The sequence below is a fragment of the Asterias amurensis genome, chromosome 5 (genome assembly GCF_032118995.1).
Source record: "Asterias amurensis chromosome 5, ASM3211899v1".
NCBI classification, from domain to species: Eukaryota; Metazoa; Echinodermata; class Asteroidea; order Forcipulatida; family Asteriidae; genus Asterias; species Asterias amurensis.
Window position 1 is genome coordinate 11434685 of NC_092652.1, and position 20997 is coordinate 11455681.

The 20997-nt window shown below is 39.4% G+C and overlaps 2 protein-coding genes across 5 annotated transcripts in view; both read left to right on the forward strand.

Moving 5' to 3' along the window:
- LOC139937147 (kinesin-like protein KIF23) overlaps nucleotides 1–4896 on the forward strand; it is a 39085-nt gene extending 34189 nt beyond the window's left edge. For both annotated transcript variants that reach the window (XM_071932172.1, XM_071932173.1), the window contains one exon: nucleotides 1331–4896. In XM_071932172.1, coding sequence (XP_071788273.1) covers nucleotides 1331–1346 — 16 coding nt within the window. In that variant the 3' untranslated portion in view covers nucleotides 1347–4896. The remainder of the gene's footprint in view (nucleotides 1–1330) is intronic.
- A 1074-nt stretch (nucleotides 4897–5970) lies between these two features.
- Nucleotides 5971–19512, forward strand: LOC139937148 (high mobility group protein 20A-like). 3 transcript variants are annotated; one of them, XM_071932175.1, is made up of 10 exons: nucleotides 5971–6126; nucleotides 8147–8278; nucleotides 8778–8863; nucleotides 9883–9938; nucleotides 11082–11294; nucleotides 12799–12966; nucleotides 13776–13860; nucleotides 15626–15841; nucleotides 17275–17419; nucleotides 18586–19512. In XM_071932175.1, exons 2-10 carry the CDS (start codon nucleotides 8151–8153, stop codon nucleotides 18599–18601), a joined length of 1113 nt encoding a protein of 370 aa, XP_071788276.1. In that variant the 5' UTR covers nucleotides 5971–6126; nucleotides 8147–8150; the 3' UTR covers nucleotides 18602–19512. The 3 variants fall into 3 exon arrangements, with proteins under 3 accessions (XP_071788276.1, XP_071788275.1, XP_071788277.1); XM_071932174.1 differs by having other exon boundaries at nucleotides 8150–8278; nucleotides 18586–19510; XM_071932176.1 differs by having other exon boundaries at nucleotides 8150–8278; nucleotides 17278–17419; nucleotides 18586–19510.
- The last annotated feature ends 1485 nt before the right edge of the window (nucleotides 19513–20997 follow it).

Below are 20997 nucleotides of genomic sequence, written 5' to 3' on the forward strand. Positions count from 1 at the left end.
GTAGTTTAAAATGTTTTAGCCCATAGAACCAATGAAGACCTTGTGAGATATTTTAATTTTCTTTCCAAATATTGCTGGATTTAGAGTGAGTTCAAGGTAGGACCAAGCCTAAAGCTCGGTTCATACTTTCTGCGAATGTGATTGCGAAGCAAATTTGACATCACAGCTATCCTTTTGCAGCGATATTCACAAGTGAGTTGAGCAGAGCTGAACTGCTGCGGATATTTGTGGCAAATTTTGTGGCGCCAACATTCGATTTGCACTCGCATTCGCAGGAAGTATGAATCAGGCTTTATTCTCCTGCATGCAATAGTTGTCATGAGCTGCCGCATGTCTTTGAAACCGAATTGTGCTAAAATGGTCATGCTTGTCAAAAACAACAGCACTTGTCTTGGACTAGACTACTGCATAGCTGCCAAACTGTATGAGACTGGGAGCTGATTTCACATAAAGCTAGGATCAATCTTAAAGGGAAGGTACATGTTTGGTAATTACTCATAACAAATATAAACTTAAAAACTGACTTGGTAACCAGCATTGGAGAGCTGTTGGTAGTATAAAACATTGTGAGAAACGGCTCCCTCTGAAGTGACGTAGTTTTTGAGAAAGAGGTAATTCCTCACTAAAATAGTAAAAGAATTCTAGCTAGAAGTCTTTTATTCGTATCTAAAAGCACAAATTAATCCAACAAGGGTGTTTTTTCTTTCATCATTTTCTCGCAACTTTGATGACCAATTGAGCCCAAATTTTCACAAGCTTGTTATTTTGTGGTTATGATGGGATACACCAAGTGAGAAGGCTGGTCTTTGACAACTACCAAACGTGTACCTTCAAATCAATCTTTATCTGCTAAGCAAAGTGAGATGTCACCATACAAGTCACTACTATGGTGCTATTTTCTTCTCTGATGAAAAGAAGTCACGTTCCTCTAGATTTTGCTTAAATTTATGAGAGTGAAAATCAAAATCTTTGCCTCCAATTTCAACTTTGAGGGGGCAAGGCCTTTTGAAATTGCAAATGGCACTTCCATTAGAAGGTCTATAGGAAACTTTTGAAGGGGCACCAATACCAGGGGGCAACTAAGGCCATTGCTTCTGTGGCCTACATGAAATTCCAGGCCTGTTTTTATTTAGATTTTTTATTTTTTTAAGATGCTGAAAATGTATTGCTTCCACAGCTCATGTTCTTGCATTGATTTCTTTTTTTCCAATCAATTTCCAGCTTCCGATTTTGCAAGTGGAATGGCCAGTTGTCTTACTTTTATTTGTATTTTGTTCTGCTCCAATGCATTCTTTAATAATTGTTTGCTTTCTTCTTTATCTCGTTACAGGAAAGCCAAGAAATGAAGTTGCGTGGAGGCGTTGATATAAAAGGTTAAAAGGCATATTAGCTGGCATAGGTTATGAATCATGACAATGCAATTAGATCATACAGTATTGGCCGCTAGTATTATTTGCTATGCAAAAAAAAAAATTGAAATAAAAACCATGTAGTGCAAAGAAAATACAAAAATGCAGTATATAATAGGCGAAGAAAGCTGAAGTGTGTAATAGAATAACAAATCAGATTTGGATAGTGACCCTAATGCATTTTTTAACGACAACACAGTAAGGAAATAATCTGCATTGGTTTGCACGGTTATTGGAAAGGTTTTTGTAAAATAACAATAGCGTAGGTACCTATGAACCAGTCCATAGTGTCATAGGGCCCTATAAAAAGTGTTGGCATAAGATTTGATGTCGTGTGACAACACTGTCGAGCTGAGCTTTTATCAGCACTTTAAAAAGAAGCTAAAAGTAACTTAGTTGAAAGGAAACAACCTGGAGCAATAGTACCGTTAAGCATTTTTAGCTCAAATAAGTAAACAAAACACAAAGTTGACAAACGAAAAACAGTACAACATTAGGTTTAAAGAAATATTGCTATTTGGTATCAAAAGAACTTAGTTTTTAAAGATGTGTTGTTCTTTTTTTAACTACATGTACATCAGCATTGCTTTATTACATTAATGTGCTTGGGGAAAGAAATTGCCGATTTGCATTCTCACTGCAAATCGTATTATGAGTTGAATTTAAAACCAGTTTGTATTCACAAAGTTAGGGGTGCTGAAGAATAACAACGTTAGTATTTTTTGTTTACCTTTTTGAAGCAACTTTTTCTTCAAATTTGTATCAGTTTTAAAAGGGTGTTGAAAAAAAAAGGCATGGCAAGTCTGTCCGTGTTACAACTTCAGGTATAATCAAGACTTGCGTACAGGTCATTGACTGTTTGTCGTGGTGATAGCGTTCCGACTCTCTCTGCGATTCCCACAAACACTGTTGGTATTCCCGCAAGAGCAACGATCTCGTGAGAGCAGTATTCAATCGCAGAGACCTGAATCATTACGCCACCATATGTTCGACTATCACCCCGACAAACCATTAGAGACTTGTCAACAAGTCTAGGTACAATCCAGTTTCATTTTCACTGTGTACTTAATACATTGAAATACCTCCAATCTTTGATCAAGGTGGATTTTAGTTGTGTTCAATGAACACGATTAACAAGATGAAGCTACATGCAATAACAGTCCTTCTGAAGAAACTTTCATAAGCCGCCAGTTCTGCTGTTAGATTTTTTAACCCCAATCATGCCATTGTACAGAATCAGATGTAAATATTGTATTTTGATAAAAGTGGGCAGTTTTTAAGTGTTACTCACTCACATAAACTTGTAAAACAAGTTCTTGTCATGTCCTTGTGATGCGATTCCATTTAAAAAGTAACGCAACTGATGCATTATGTTGTGCACAAAAAAACTTGTGGATAGAAAAGTACGTAAGTGCAAAGCCATAATTACCCTGGTCTGTTTCATTGTATATACTAAACTAGACTCGAAACTGAAAGGCAAAAATGTAAGGCATTTGGCTTTTTTTATGATTCAAAAACACATCAACCTAATCATTCTAAGCAAGTTACGAGTAACACAAGGAAAATCCCATGTAATTTTTTGTTGATTGCATCTCTGCTTTGATTATTATTTAGCTTTTTGTCTGTTGATATTTTTTAGACTTGCTTATCATGAGTTCATTTAATTCTGCATGCATTGCTTTAAGTTCAAATAAATTTACACAGCATTATACCCCATTCAGTTTTTTTAAACAACAAGAATTTATAGGTTTTTGTTTTTTTGTCAGGAAAAAAACACACCTCAGGTTACCTGTAAGCTTATTATAAGAAACAATTCAGTGAACAGTATTGCACATTTTTCAGTGTACATTTTTGTTATTGTTTCCACACAAAAAACGCATGAAAAATGTCTCTTCCTCACAAACACTCTGTTTACTTGAAGGTTAGTTTCCATTACATTGAACAAGTTTAGACCGTAATTTCTTGGCCGTGTTTTGAGCCCTTTACTTGGGTATTTAGGATCTTTATTTCCTTTACATTTTGGTTTTCAGTACATGGGCCTGATAAGAGTTGCTAACATTAACTTGCTAAGAACATTTGAAGTTGTACTTCAGAGAATATTAGGGCCTTGTCACGTGAGGCATGTTTTATCGGCAACTTGGAGGCAACCAACTGAAGTGCATGCTACAGCAGTACTTTGGTAGCACATAAGTCATTTTTCGAACATTGTCTTCTGATCCACGAGAAAAAAATGTGAGCATTCAAATGTGAATTGGTTCTCTTTGTGGAGATTGCCTGGAACTGGTTGCCTGTATTTGCCTTGTGTGACATGGCCTTTAGTCACAAAGCCATGTGATTAATGATATCGTCACATCAGTGCAAACATGTTGTATCATTTAAAATAACCTTAAAGGTTTGAAAGTGTCAAACCATTGTATCTCGCTCAAAATGCACTGGAAGTATAATACAAGAAGTCACACACTGGAAGTCACACAACCAAAATGTGCTGAGACACAATATTTTTGCATGGAGCATTTTGGTGCGAGGTATAATGTTGCACAATCCCAATGGGACGCTTGGTGGCAGCAGACTGACTAGATAAAATCCATTGTTCTTGGTAATGTGCGCGTAAACTACGTAAACAATGGAAATTTACCTGGTAAGTCTGCTGCCACCTATCATTCCAAAGTCTCCCATAGAGATGTTATTGCACTGACACTATGATGTAAGTGGCTCCCCTCTGATAACTGAGGGTGCGTTTGATTAACTTCCCTGGGTCGACCCCGGTCTGCCCCCGGTATGTTCAGCACTCCGGGGGCTCACCCAGGTAGCCTCAAGTGCCCTTCTTGTGGAACAGGTCCCTTGGGGCTGGCCCAAGGTGCATGACGTCATGTCACCATGTGAGGGCGAGTTATCATTCGATTAGCTCTTGTCGGGGGCTTTCCCGAATAGCACCGCGGGTCGACCCTGGGAAGCTGATCGATTGCACCCTGAATAGCAAATAGATCTTTTAAAGAAGGGTGTCCTACATGTGGCTTTATAACATAGAGCACCCATATTTTAATAAGCATTAACCACAATTAATATGTGTTTTTTTATTGAATCGGTTGAGATGCTCACTGGGTCAGAGTTTAGCTGATGTCATAAAACATAAGTGTTATATTATGGGAGTAATGATGGGAGGTGTGTGTGTGTTGGGATTAGAGGGGGGGGGGAGTTCCAAGCATTTCACCACAAGATGTTTCTTTTCCAAGAAACTGACAAGTAAGACTGAAAAATCACACTTAAAAATAGCAGCAATGTCTTAGAGCAGTTAAACAGCCAACTGCTACTTAGTTTGTAGTTGATATCATCATTCGCTCAGGGGTTGACGCAATCTCCGCTATGCATTCGCAATTTATTATAGAAACTGTAAATATATACTTACAAGAACCAAACATATTTGTACTTAGATAATAATGTTTTAAACTTTAGTGTCGTTTGTAATCATTAAAGTAAAATAACATAACATTTATTGGTTTGGTTGAATTTGTGTCTCATGATGTGTGGCCACGTTATTCCCGTTCGAGTGGTTGGTTCGAGCTATCCACTCTAATTTTAGGTCATCTTTGTTCAACCCCTAATCATAGTGCAAGGCTTGCTCTATGCTCAATTTAAAATGTACCCAATCAGTTGCCCTTGTGGTTAATTATAAGTCCACACAAGCGCGAGTGGAATATGGAAAAATATAGCGCGTCTGTGGCCCATTCTACCTCCATGGCCGAATTAGGCGTTAGGTGTGCTTCCTGGCTATGACAGCAGCTATACAATTGTATGGCTTCTGACTGGAACCAATAAACAAAGATATTGACAAATAGGGAGACTGCGGACATAGGGCTGAATAGCTAAGTTGGTTAAGTGCCGACAAGTTAACCCGGAGGTTGTTGGTTCGACTCCCGGCACTTTAAGTAGACCTTGTATGCACATGACATCATTTCAGTACGGCGCCCTCGCCTTGAGGTCAAAAGTAGGTTGTTCATTGGCCAATCTATGTGCGATTCGATTGTTTCGTCACCGTTTGACCTAAAAGATGGCGGCTGGATGACGTCAATGCATAAGGTTTATTGTTCTTTGTTCAAACCTTAACAATAACATCAGACTTTGCAAGCAACTGGTACACATTAAAACATTCTTAGCTCTTAAAGAAATCGAGGCTGGCAGGGCATTTCTGTGTAGATAAAACTCCACACATGATTTTGTTAATGCATAAGGTTTATTGTTCTTTGTTCAAACCTTAACAATAACATCAGACTTTGCAAGCAACTGGTACACAGTTAAAACATTCTTAGCTCTTAAAGAAATCGAGGCTGGCAGGGCATTTCTGTGTAGATAAAACTCCACACATGATTTTGTTAAATTTGATTAATTTTCCTTCGTGTTGACAAGAAAATGAAATTTCACAAAAACAAACAATATTATTATTTGAAGTTAGCGCCCTCTAGTGACGTCTATAATCAAACCGTGTGGTACCCAACATTTTCTCACGTTTAGAGCACGTGTGGTTATTATGGTACCTGCCTTTCCATATAATACGCGCAGTGAAGCAGGGAAACTGAGAAAAGGAGATATGACACCGGACAAAACAACATGAAAATGGTGCTAAAAATGCCATAAAATAAAATTATTGTATGGTATTGGATAAACAGTCACTTACAAGAAGCCGTCTTCGTCACCCCTTTTCATTCTGACATTTAAAAAGGTAAGGGTAATGTAGAAAATAGTGTCCTCACCATTGTCTAAAAATCGAACGAATTTTCTGATCCTCACCCACACACACAACAAACGACTCCACTCGACTGAGAGCGAGCATGGAGATTTTCCAGCTTCGCTGCATACATAAAATAAACATAATGTTCTCACGCTCTACCCTGTGTAACTCTGTGTAACTCTGTGTAATACCTATGGATGAAAGAAGAGCAGTATTCCCGTGTTTTACCACCACTCACTTGTTCACTGCAAAATTTAAAAAAAAAAGAAACAATTACAAAAAAGAAACATCCCACTCATTTTCGCTGCAGACTTAGAATACACATAATCTATAATGTATTATATAATGGAATGTCAGACAACTCGTCCGTCGGACAACTCGTCCGTTCGGACAACTCGACGGTTCGGACAACTCGACGGTCCCGACAACTCGACTTTGAGACAACTCGACGGATGGCCAAGGTCGACAGTTGAGCGGCCGACCTCCGTTTAATACTGTCATGTTTACACGAACTTTCCTGTATAATTCCTGCGATTCTATAATAATGATCATTATTATTTACCAATTATTATTTATCACAAGAAGTGTGGTGTTCCAGTGAAGCCATACTTGCAGAAACATCTGTTAGTGACTATCTCGAGACTTTGTGTAAAAAACAGACTATGTTTTATGAGTATGACCATGGTATGACTCTATGTGTTGCCAGCTAGCAGTTTTCTTCAATTATTCAAAATAAAAGGTTTAAAAAACACAATTAAAACATTAAATAAGTAAAACATTATACAGCTCTATTATTAGAAGATTTACTTTTATTTACTTTATTACCAACAACAATAACAACTCGATCATTGCTCTATGGTACAAGCAATGAAAATGCCGCGGGGTCATGGTAAAAAAAAAAAAAAAAATCAACTATCCATTTGCCCGGATATAAACCCACCCACCATAATATACCCCCTCCCCCCGGGGAACGCCCTTGCATCATTGCCAAGTCGCTAGTCAGTACATCCCCACCCCAGGCCGCTATTTACCCCCTCCCGCCCCGCGCTGAGCCCCGTCACGGCCATCCGTCGACTTGTCTTGACCCCAAGTCGAGTTGTCTTACGGTTGAATAAATCATCCGTCGAGTTGTCCGAACCGTCGAGTTGTCTGAACCGTCGAGTTGTCCGAACGGACGAGTTGTCCGACGGACGAGTTGTCTGGTCTCCATATAATGTTCTTACACTCTGCTATTTCTGTGTAACTCTGTGCAACAATACCATTGATTATGAAGGAACGGAAAGATTCCCGTGTTTTGCCACATTTTGTTCAAATTGCATTAAATATTACAAAAAAGGAATATCTCACTCATTTGATTTTGACTTGAGTAAATTCTACAAAAAGTTTGTTGCTGCTAATTTATTTCAAAAAAACGAATAAAAAAGTGTCAGCAGGATATCAAAATTTTTCATTTTAATGAAAATAAGTTTACTTAAAAAATTCTACTACATTATTGTTCCACTACAATACAAAGGTGCAACCAGCTGATACCAAATATCAACTGTCAATGGAATATCCCTTCAAAAAGTAATTAAATAACACCAAACCATAATATAATTTGTAAGTCAAGTGTTTTGCGAGTACAACTTGTACTCTGCATTGTTCATTAAATTTATAGTATAACAACTATTTAGTATAATATTAATAACGCCATTCCACCGACAACATTTCTTTAGTTAACCTAACTTTAAAGTTTACTTAACAAAAGACAAAGTGATAACGGGCCTGTATTTCATGGATTCATGTTGTTAACTGTCGATTAATAATCGCAATGAGGGTAAATAATAATATAGACCCAGTTGGTGCTGTACTACTCCTTTTTTTTCTTTGAAATTGGTCATTATCGGTCGTTCCACAGACAATGACAAAAAGAGAGTAAAGCGCCCAGTAACTGGGTTTAACTGAAATGCTGCACTGAATTATTAGTATTTAAATTCCCTTTTGATGCTAGTTTGTGATTCTTTTTGTAAAGCAGCATGGATCTTGGTGATAGTAGCTCAAACCACTCTTTAATGCCCCCTTCGACGGGCTCCTCTGGTCTCTTCAACTACTCTGGATTTGAAGATGACGTCAAAGAGACATCACATCTGTCTGTGGATGCAAGGTAGATATTACACTACAGCAGGCCTCAAAATAACCCATGGCACCCACAGCAGTTGCGTACTGAAAAATGTTCGCAACAATTTTCAGGAGAAACCATATGTAATGCTCCAACCGGCACAGTTATGACTTGATTAACACCTCGTAGAAATAGTTTCAAAGACCTTGGATTAATTGGCTTGGTTTAAAAATAAACATTTTTAGGAATCCTGCTGCTGTTTTCACAAAACTTTACGCAGCTGCGTAAGTCCACTTATGCCATACTGTTGCGCAAGTGGACTTACGTAGTTATGTAAAATTTCGTCTCCAGAATGCCCCCATAGGTTTGAAAAATCTTAAGGCAAACCCTGCGTTGAGAAGCACATCGATGGTAAAGTAAGATGGTCAACTTTAACATGGAAGCCAAACAATGCTTATGCGCCTCTGTTATTCATAAAAGAATGCTTTGTACACATAAAACCAACAAAAACCATTGTTTTTCATTAAAATTTGTTTTTTTCTAGTTTTCCATCGAACAATGGACCCAGCATGAGCGGCAGTCTGACTCAACCAATGACCAACCCAGAGATTATTGCTAATATCTCACAAGGTAAGTAGTGTTATGCAGGCGTCTGATTTCTCAGGGTTTTTCCTGCTTCCAGGATTTTCTCAAAATTTTCTCACAGAGCGTTAAACAGCTACTTGAGTAATATGTTTTGAACGGAAATGCTATTTTAACTTGTTTATGAAGCGTTTGTTCACCATTTAAATGTAAGTTTGATATGTGTACACTTCTGAATTTATCAGAATTATCGATTAAAAAATCAGGCCCCAACCTCAGGGTTTTGAAAAACTAAAAACACTTCTGCCATTGACGGCGCGCATTAAAATGAATGTGCTTTGACGTCATGTCTTGGAGTTTGCTTTGTTATACCTCCACGCTGCAACAAAGCGGCTACACAAATAGGAGCTCCCAACTATGACGTAACATGAGTGATTACGTAACAAAGATTTTCGTGAATCTTTCAGAAAAGGGCTGGATAAGGGTATTCGTAATGATTAATTCTTTTAAACAATTAAACGATTTCCTTATTGATTGAAAACATTTTAAATGTACCCAAACCTATTGGATGCACCAACTAGTCCATTGAATCAGTACATAACTAAAATTGTAAAGCTGTGGACGGAAGCTTTGAAACTTTATGAAACTGTTGGCTTTGACAAAATTGTCATGTAAAAATGAAAAGAAATGGGAAAAAACTTAAAGGGGCTTTGCACACAAGGTGTCAGTTGAGCATGTTGGTGATGAATCATTCTATAAAAAAAATACTTCCCTAAATCAAGATTCATTTGTACAATTGTACTGATTTGTGTGAATATTCTTTTTTATCATTTTTTGGTCATTATACAGTTGAAGAGACAATTGTACAATTGTACTGATTTGTCTGCATTCTCTCATTTGTATTTTTGTTGTCATTATATAGTTGAACAGACAATTGTACTGATTTCTCTGAATTCTCTGAATTCTCTCATTTGTAATTTTGTTGTCATTATACAGTTGAAGAGACAATTGTACTTGTACTGATTTGTCTGAATTCTCTCATTTGTAATTTTGTTGTCATTATACAGTTGAGATTATGATGCAAGATAACTCACAGGATATTCCTGATGCCAGTAAAGAGGAGGTAAGTTTAACAACAGGACGCACATTTTATATCCACCAAAAAATTTCGATGGTGATGAAAACACTATTTTCCAAGGTTTCAACAGCAAGTGTTTGCTATCTGCCGGTGCAAGCAGCATTGTTTGACTCATCGGCTTTTGGCATGTCGTGGCTGAGCAGTCTAGTTTGCTAGACCCAAGCTCTGGTGATGTCAGCAGCAGAGTGTGGGTTTGAATCCCGGTCATGACACTTGTCCTGTTTAGCAAGACACTGAACCATAAGTGCCATGTAATAAAGTTGGGGAGGTAGTGCATCCTGCTCTACCAGCCATGCTCGTAGTGGGTGATACCCATACCTACATCCTGACGGGCTACGAAGGGGGGTAATCCTGTGTCAGCCCAAGAAGTAGGTGGCAACATGCCCCTGGTGGCAGTTGATTTGGGTCGATAACCAATCAGTGAAGTGTAGCCATCACCTTGAAGTGGCCGTATGTGGACTTGTGATGTAAGGTGATCTCTCATAACGAAAATAAGTTTTTAAAAAAAGAAGAAGGAATGCTCTTTCTGATAAGTGGTCATGTCCTCGGAAAAAGGACATAACGGAAAGCTACCATAGAAAAGGTGTACGTAAGAAATTAATTTGCCAAATTGTGCTTCAACAACACTGGGTGCAATAGTTTGATCTTTGGTCTGCCATTCCTACATGAATGTCATTTTTGGAATGGTAAATTCTGCATGGGAATAGGAACACAAATCGTTCGTGGGTAATTTTGGCTTTAAGTCCCATCTGAAGGGCAAAGCAATGGTTAAGTGTCTTGCTTATGGAAACGGGTGTCAAGACTGGGTATTGAACCCACACTTACGCTGATCAGAAACACCAGAGGTTTAGTCTAGTGCACTTGACTGCTCTGTCACGACAAGCCATGTATGTTGCATTTTATTCTATTGCATTGCAATTTATTGCACATTGATCTCACTCAAGTATTGGTATCAATAATACTTCAAAACTAAACTTTCAGACAATAAGATCTGTTCATATAAATAATTATTTGTGGTAAAGTCGCTCGTCGATTATTCTGTTTGTCTTCAGATTTTACATGTACCCGGTAGGTTTGATTATTAGAACTGTTTTGAGTCGATGTTTCTTTCCTCTATCTGTTTTGTAGCCTGCAAAAAGCTCTAAGATTGGTTGGCCTAAGGGGAAGAAGCGTCGTAGACTGAAGGACGTCAACGCCCCGAGAGCTCCACTCACTGGTTACGTACGATTCCTGAATGACAGACGAGATAAAGCAAGGGCTGACAATCCGAACATGTCGTTTGCGGAGATTACCCGTATGCTGGGCAAGGAATGGACCACACTCTCACAGAATGAAAAACAGGTAGAATAGCATTTTAGTCTCCGGGCTCATTACATCACTACACGGCCCAATTTCATAGATCTGCTCGAGCAGAAAATATTGCTTAAAACTTTTCTACTCAGCAGAAATAAGCAGGATGCCAGTTATAAATTGTACATGTGTCAAGGCAGTTTGACTGGTAACCTTATTCTGGTAAGCAACACTTTATTGTGCTTAGCTACTTTTTGTGTTTGCAGCTCTATGAAATTGGGCCTAGAGCTCTTGACTTGCCATTCTGGGTGCATTGGTGGCTTGTGCGTAAAGCTCTTGCCTCTCACCCCTGTGGCCCTGGTTCGATTCCCAGCTAGAGTAATACGTGAGTAGAGTTGTGCATTGGTTCTCTCCTGTACCACATGGGGTTTTTTTGCCGGACCTCCAGTTTTTTTCCACACTTTAGATCTCAGGCTGTGCTCCAAGGTCATATATTAATAATATTGATAATAAATAAACTGTTCTTTTAAAGCGCATTACACACAAAGTCCCAATGCGCTGTACAAAGTCAAAAGAGATAAAAACAAACAAAACTAGTTAGAGATTAACAAGTGAGTTTTGAGAAGGCGTTTGAAATTGAATGGATCCAGAGTTTGTGCCTCTTTGATGTTGCGGGGGAGTTTGTTCCAAAGAGTAGGAGAAGAGGTAGAAAATGCACGTTGGCACTGTAATTCAAGCTAAATGGGCCCTTGCATGGCTGTGGCGCCACCATGTTGCAGCTGCATCCTTTGCAATTCAGTTTGTCAATTGCAAGTAAGTATGATATGCCTCCCAAATTATTGTTATTATTATTCTTTATTAGACTCTTTGAGATCTTGAGATTAAGCTTGGGCGATATCGATTTATTTTATTCACGATATATCGCCGACAATATATCGCGATATTCGATATAATCGCGATTAATGAAATTTGACATCAGTCTTAAAACTCCAAGTGAAAGTTGTAGAAGAGACAGTCCTAGTATAAGAGAGGTGTTCTAATGACCTATTCTTCTGGTTTTACTCCAAATCTATGGGGTATCAGCTCGCAAATACATCGCGATATTTAATCGATGTATCGATATATCGCAATTATCGCGATTATCGCGATATATCGCGATATATCGCGATATATCGCGATATATCGCGATATATCGATATTTCGATTAAAACCAAATCCATCCGATATCGAAATCGTGTCCAAATTAATATCGTGATATTCGATAATATCGTGATATCGCCCAAGCTTACTTGAGATAACTAATGTTGAATGATTCCTAAAAGACAGCTTCCCGATTTAAAGTTTGAAGGGAGTGACTACATCCCAATATAATTTACATGGGGAAGCCGCCATCTTACTCTCATGGTAATCTTTCCTCGGAAGTTAACATTTTTGATGTAGAATGGTTGTCTTAGGACATCCTTAATGTTATTATCTTGCTAGGATCTTGTCAAGTTGGGTGGAAGTCCTAGAGCCAAAGAGATAAACATTCTCTCTTTTTTTTTCTTTTCCTCAGTGCTACCTGGATGAAGCCGATCGCGATAAGGAACGATACGTCAAGGAGCTGGAGAACTACCAGCAGACGGAGGCCTATAAGGTGTTTGCCAAGAAGCAACAAGAGAGGAAGAAAAAGGTTGAGGCCGGAGAGGAAAACGACACACAAACAAACGGAACCGGACTAGAGGTGAGTGTGTACTCGGCATACTGGTGGAGGTATGGGAATATCTAAATTATGTTGTTTGATGCATTTCATAGTAGAGAGTTCTCTGTTGAGATTTTCTAAGCCCTAGTAGATCCATGTTCGTCTCCTACGTTGTCGCCTACACATCAATTGTTTGTTTGTAGGCCGCTGTGCGGTGAGCCTTTCCAGCTGTCTGTTGTCCTGTTTGTGTCTGTCTTGTGTTCGATGTGTGTTTTCGTAATCATTGTACCATTATAGGATTGGAGGCATTGCATGGTGAGGTATTCATATATATTTAAGAACTGACTCCGCGGCAGTACAGTTAAATCACGCTCCTACAGGCTAAAGTAGTAGTCCCAGCCTATTTTTTATACCATCCGCCCAGGTAATAGTTTAAAAAGCAGGACAGTTCTTTTCAGAACTGAGAAGTCTCCCGAACCCCCGAACATCTACTCCGCGGCAGTAGAATAAAGCAAGACAGTTCTCTAAGAACAAACTCTACCTGGCAAGAAGATACACAGATGGTGTTACCGCGAACCAAATATACATTGTACCATTATAGGCCTACTATACCTTACTCAGTAATTCCGTAACCCACTTACAATAATATTGGGGGGTCTCCACCAAACAAGCTTGATTGTAGGACACTCCCAACACTTACTCGTTACATTATATATAAAGTACCATAATGTTATCATTTTTTGTAAGCTAACTGATTGAGTGGAAATAAACTGAACTGATTAATTCACATGGATTAATTCACTGATTAATAAATTCTATTGATGGTTTTATCGTTGTTATTTTTCCTGCAGTACACCGATGAGATTCGTCTTGATGATGAGTTACCAGGGTTTGATGTTCCTATCTTTACAGAAGAGTTCCTCAATTACAACAAATGTAAGTTAACCCCCTGTTATAACTCAATAACTGATAACTGTGACGGAATTAAACACCTTTTCGTATAGTGCCAATGCTTTTTTAACTCATTTTTACAAAGAGGGATATCTCATTGAGGTAAATTGATACTATATTGTTTCATATCAAATAAAAAAGTGATGGCACCATACAGAAACTTTTCCATGGAATTGTTTTCTGTTAACCTTCTATTTACTTCACAACAACCAAGATGGATGCCATCCACTCCAACAGATGGATTAGACACCACTGTTCAATTGACCCCTTGCACGCGCGTCGCACGGGCGACTGATGCCACGCTCACCATGTTGGTGGTCAATAGGCTTACGTGTAAACGCCGCGCCACCTAAAAATGCTCACTTCACTGAATAACACACGTTGACATTGACCACCAAAATGGCGCATCCAAGGTTATTCTGATGATGACGTCAGGTGAAATGGGTCAATAGAGGGCGCAATAATATATTTCACACTGCAATTTATCACACCCCTAGTCTGAATAATTAATGCAGCAAGAAGGACATCATGGATGAACACAAACTTTCACCCCGGAAATCTGTAGACAAATCCAAGTAACAATACTTTGCCGCCACTAGTGGGTAGGCCATGATGTAAATGACTGCCACCTTTGATGACAATTAATTAAATTGTTCACACTGCGTATGTGCTGCGCATAGCCCTGGCGGCCTTACACTTTCGTTTTGTACTACAGTGACGTCCTGGACACCAGGGTACATTTCTGGGGCGGACAATTTTCACAGCTTCATAACTCAAATCTTACCTGCAAGAAAGCACCAATTTCAACAGATTCAGATTCCATGGCAGCATATGTTTTTCTGCGGTGGGTTTTGATCGTCATATATTCTTCACAAATCCGTCATTTTCATGAAATAATGCAGCTCCCAACGTTAAGGAATTCCCATTTTTGTTCGTACTCTCACAGTCTGCCGTGTGTACGCAAGACGCACGACGCGCAAATTTTGAATTGTGTTGTTAACGCTGTGCAGTCAAGATACGGTGACCAAGAATTCATGCGTCTAAGCTTGCATCATGCGTCTTGCACGCAAATGTATACGCGTACGCACGACAGACAACACTGTGAGAAAACGATCGAAACTGGAATTTTTTAATGTTGGAAGCTGCATTATTTCACGAAAATGACGGATTTGTGAGGAAAATATGAGAACCAAAACCCACCGCAGAAAAATGTATGCCGCCATGGAATGTGAAATTAGTGGCTTGTCTTAGGTAAGATTTAAGTTATGAAGCTGTGAAATTGTTCCGCCCCAGAAACGGGCCTCAATAGTTAGGACTCTGTTCCTGTGTACAGAGAAAGAGTCCTATATAGGGCTAGTGCTGCACACAACTCTCAGCCAGTGATAGCCTTGTACGCATGCTTTATTTCATCAACCATCACTACTCAAAAGATTTATTCACATGTTGTTACTGCAAATCTTATTATGGCCTTTGGGGCAACATAATACCAAAAGTATGGGTTGGGGAGATGGTGCTTTCTGCTCTACCAGCCAGGCTTCTGATGGACGATACCCAGGCCTACATCTGTATGGACTGTGAATGGGGTATCCCTGTTTCAGCTCCAGGAGTAGGTGGCAGCGACCCCTGGAAAAATAGTTGAATGTAGCCCACACCTTGAAGTGGCCTTTGTTGCACAATAACATTTTTAAAATAAATTAAAAGAATGACTTATGCCACCACAAAGCAATTATTATTTTTTTTTTTCCTCCAGCTCGTGAGAATGAGCTCCGCCAGCTCCGGAAATCCACCACAGAGTACGAAGAGCAGAACGCCATCCTTCAGAAGCACATCGACAACATGAAGACAGCCATCTCTAAGCTAGAGACAGAAGCAGTGCAACAGCGGAACACCAACTTGACGTTACAGCAGCACCTGCAGACACTCAGGGTATCGCTCACGACGAGCTTTGCCGGCGTCACTCTACCTGGTAAGACAAAAACCTAGTCTGTCCAAACAAACGTAATACTTCTAGACAACTGAGCTCCTTCAATTAGTCTTTGGCCACTATAGGAGTGCACTGTGTGGTTTGGATGTTGACAGATCGATTTACCCAAACCTTACAGTGTTACAGCAATGTGTCTACCATATCTCAAAATGGCTTATGGACCAAGTCAGCTTGGTTACTAAAAAAGTGACCTTGAGCCATACCAGGGCATTTCCTGGGAGGCAAGATACTACATTGTAATATATGAAGTTTTTACAGTTGCGACAAATTTTGCTAGCCCTTGAGTGCTAACCCTTGAGATCCCATTTCCTATTTGAACCCTCTTTCAAATGCTAGACTTGCTCCTACATATGACACCGTGTATAGAGGGTCTGCATGTATTTCTGTAGGCTCCCTCCAATAGGCCCCTTTCATTTCAGTAGGCCCCTTTATGTAGGCCCCTATCTGTAGGCCCTTTCTGTAGACCCTTCTCTGTAGGCCTCTAGGCCCCTATCTGTAAGCCCATTTCTGTATACTCCTCTAAGTGGGCCCCTTTATGTAGGCCCCTATCTGTAAGCCCCTTTCTGTATACCCCTCTAAGTGAGCCCCTTTATGTAGGCCCCTATCTGTAGGCCCTTTCTGTAGACCCTTCTCTGTAGGCCTCTAGGCCCCTATCTGTAAGCCCCTTTCTGTATACCCCTCTAAGTGAGCCCCTTTATGTAGGCCCCTATCTGTAGGCCCTTTATGTAGGCCCCTATCTGTAGGCCTCTAGGTCCCTATCTATAGGGTCCCTATTTTTTTTTTTCAATTTTGTCTCCTTTTTATCAGAAATGGGGTTGATTTACTCTGGGTCCGCCTGACGCTTATCTTTTTTTGTATTTTATTCTGTGTAATATGATTGTTTGTAATGCAATGTTTTTACTAAATTTTTGCTACTTTTTTAACTGTTGTGTATTTTTAAAAAATCATTATGCTTATTTTTCTCATGTTTTTTAATCCTGTATTTTAATGTTTTTCTTGACTGTACAGCGCTTTGAAACAGTGTTAAAGCGCTTTATAAATGCATTTAAGTTATGTTAAGTTAAGTTATCTGTTGGTCCCTCTCCGAAGGTCCCTTTCTGTAAGTCCCTTTCTGTTGGCTTATTTTTGCAGACCCATTCTTGTAGGCCTGTAGGCCCCTATCTGTAGGCATGTAAGCCCCTATCTCTTGACTCATTTCTGTATACCCATTCCTGTAGGCCTGCTGGCCCCTTTCTGTGGGCCTGCAGGCCCCTTTCTATAGACTCAACTCATTTCTGTAGGCCTCCATCTGTAGGCCCCTTTCTATGGTTAATTACATGCATTGATCAAAACAGCAAAAAGCAAAAAGACAAGCATAAAGCTGACTCTCAATCTCTTGGTTCTTTTCTTGGGATGTCGTTTCTTCTTCCCCCAAGTAGGTTCTTCAGAGGAGACCCCTACCCTGGCAACCATCGATGCTTACATGACCAAGCTGCATCAACTCATTCTAGACTCACCGCAGGAGAATGCAAACCTCATAGCAACAGTCAGAGAAATAGTCGGCAAACTTGACTTACAGAGGTATGTTTAGTGTGACCAGCCGTTGATTTCACAAAACTCTTACTAATTTAAGACTTATCTTAGGTCTTAGGACGAGTCCCAACCCTGCACTGTAGCATGCAGACCTTAAGATTAATCCTAAGTTAAGACGAGTTACTCGTCCTAACTCGAGATAAGACGAGTCCTAACTCTTTGTGAAATCGACCCCAGGACCAAATTTCATGGTTCTGTTTACCATGTTATGACAATGCTTAATTCTTATAAAGTGCACATATCCATAGACATGTAGCTAGATCCAGGTGCTTTACAGCAATATTACCCCTGTTCATCGGTCACACTTTTAGACCATTCCTCTAACTTTCTCAACTTCCTGGAGCCATACAACCCCAAATTGCTTAAATTAGTGCATGAGGGGTTAATCGAACTCAATACCATCTCGGCCCTCTCACGTTATTTTTATACACCTAGGTGAAGAAGAGCAATTATGGCTAAATTGATAAAACTAGACAAGTTACAAGACCAAACAAGAATGGGAGGGTACTGGCACGTTTTATTTAAAGACAGTGCACACTGTTGGTAATTGTCAAAGACTACTCTTCACAGTGTGTGTATCTCATCATATGCATAAAACAACAAAGCTGTGAAAATTTGAGCTCAATTGGTCGTCGAAGTTCCGAGATAATAATGAAAGAAAAAAACTCACTAAAAGACATCTCTGTGTGATCTCAGTCCAAACAGTCCGGTTACGAATCGCCACATGCTCTTGAGGATGTGGAATGAAATGAAGTTGTTCCCAAATTCCCAAAGAGGCTGTGATTATCTTCTTCTTCTTCTTCCTTTCTAGTGCAGCCTTCATGTTTGAAGATAGTCACACTGTAAGACGCACAGGGGGAACCCCTTCTCTTTGCGATAAATATGTACAGGGGTCTTTCACATGCGTATTTTTATAACAACATAAGGGACCTACATTGTACAGCTTTACGTCCAATCCAAAGGACAAATCATTGGTTAAGTGTCTTGCTTAAGGACACAAGTGACACGACCGCCACTCAAACCCCTACTCTGCTGATCAGATGCAGTAGAGCTTGAGTTAGGTGCTTTCAACCTCTCGGCCACGACCCTTACGTCTTCCACGTATTATCAGGTTTATCCTAACTTTACTTTTTTATCATTCTTTGTTTTTTTAGCGATCCCAAGTTATGACCAATGGAAGACACTGACTAAGTTGAGTACATGAGTACAACCCAAGAGACTTGCCATCTAGCGTCGCCTGTTTACTTAAAGATCATCAAATGGTTTAGAGGTAGCCCTTCGGGGGTATCAGTTCCCAGTCTAAATCTATTAGAAGACAACTCTTGCTTTGATTTGATGGATTAAGAGCTCTGTGTGTCTCGGCTATGGACAAAAAATATATTCATAGGGTGTTATCCGCATGTTTCATCAAGTTCAAACACAATCAGTGGCTGTAGAAATGTGTTTGGAGGTGGAGTGAAAAGAACTGTGAAAGGTAACAAGTCCAAGTGTATGGGTAAAAACCAAAGTTCATATTCTGTATCCCGGATGCAAATTTAACACCTATTATATATCGTTGCGGCACCCGCTGCCAACACATAGGATTCGAACTGCCTCTAGCTACTGTGCAACCCTGGTAGTCTAGTTGGTAAGACACTGCTCTTGAATTGTGGATTCGAATCCCACCCGAATATGCCTGCGATATTTGTTCACAGGACTCTGGAAAGTATTGAAAATTCAGTGCTGACACACATCGGTGTATGGGTAAAAACCAAAGTTAATAAGTCCAAGTGTATTAATTTTGGTTTTTACCCATACACCGATGTGTGTTAGCACTGTATACTCAGTACTTTCCCGAGTCCTGTGAAAAAATATCACAGGCATGTTACTCGGGTGGGATTCGAACCCACGACCCTTGCAATTCTAGAGCAGTGTCTTACCAACTAGACTACCGAGGTTGCCCGGCAGCTAGAGGCAGTTCGAATCCTATGTTTTGGCAGCGGGTACCGCAATGATATAGTAGATGTTAAATTTGTATCGGGGATAAAGAATATTAATTTTGGTTTTTACCCATACACCGATGTGTGTTAGCACTGTATACTCAGTACTTTCCCGAGTCCTGTGAAAAAATATCACAGGCATGTTACTTTAGAATTGCAAGGGTCGTGGGTTCGAATCCCACCTGAGTAACATGCCTGTGATATTTTTTCACAGGACTCGGGGAAAGTACTGAGTATACAGTGCTAACACACATCGGTGTATGGGTAAAAACCAAAATTAATATTCTTTATCCCCGATGCAAAGTTAACAAGTCCAAGTGTGTTGAATTTCACCAGATAATGCCAAGTATATGGCATGGTATTTTCTGTTTAGCCACACTACGGATGCTATTCAGGGCTTGAATTTTACACTAGACCCTCCGAAATTCAGTGTCGGGCCAGTAAGCTCAAGACAGGCCTTAGTTTCTTTTTAAATTCAACTTATTTGTCTCAAAAGAATGATGTTCGAATGTTGAGTTTGGGTCTCACAATTATCTTTGAATTTGGCTGAGTATCGCCCATAAAATAGAAGAGATCAATCTTCTCTTAGACTTTGTTCAAATGAAAAAAGTTTAGATGATAAACCATTCTCGTTTGATTCTAGTTTCTTTTCTTGTTTGATTCTGGTCTTGTAAATAAAATCCCCGTCCTTTAAGGATTCTGAACTACAAGTCCTGCGGTCTGGTGGATTTTTCTCTCAAATTTGAGCCCTGCTATTGGACAAAAATAAGCTTACAAAACTATCCTTTGGTACCATGTGTGAAAGAATTCAATTCAAATATTTAAGCGAGAAATTACTACATTTCTCAAAAACTACTTCACTTTAGAGGGAGCCGTTTCTCACAATGTTGTATACTATCAACAGCTATCAATTGCTTGTTACTAAGTAAGTTTTTATGCTGACAATTATTTTGAGTAATAACCAATAGTGTACAGTGCCTTTAAACCCCAGCATGTTGTACTGGGAAAACTGGTTATAAACTTGACATGACTTTCAAATAACCAGGAATCTATGGGAATATGAAAGTTGCATCAAAGTAATTCTTTCTTGATTGTAATTCTTTGCTGAATTCAGAAACCCTTTTTTTAAATATGAGTCTTTTTTCATATATTTTTATGAGACTGGACTGAAACATGAAGCCCTGCCCACCCTGGCAACTGCCTCTGGCCCTCAATCGTCAATCCAGTTTTTGTCACCACAAAAAATACACAAAAAATAAATATTATTTTCAGCTAAAAAGCAACCCTTTTTAAGCCAATACTTTTATTTTGTCAATGAAACTCAATGTGGACACAAATAAAGGTGTTGTTTACTCAAAGACATTTCGTATTTTTTTCCAAAGGCCAAATATCATGCCTGTCGCAGTTTGTTCCTGTATTTTTAATGAGATATTGTTTGGGGGAAAGTCGGCAGTTGTGATTAAATAATCTCTGAAGGAGGCAGAGCTGTAATTGATTGGTCTAGCATTCTGACTCTTCCATGTTGTGAAGAATTGATCGTGCAAAAACATTGTTGTTGTTTTTCTTAGCAAGGTGTTGTACATTACT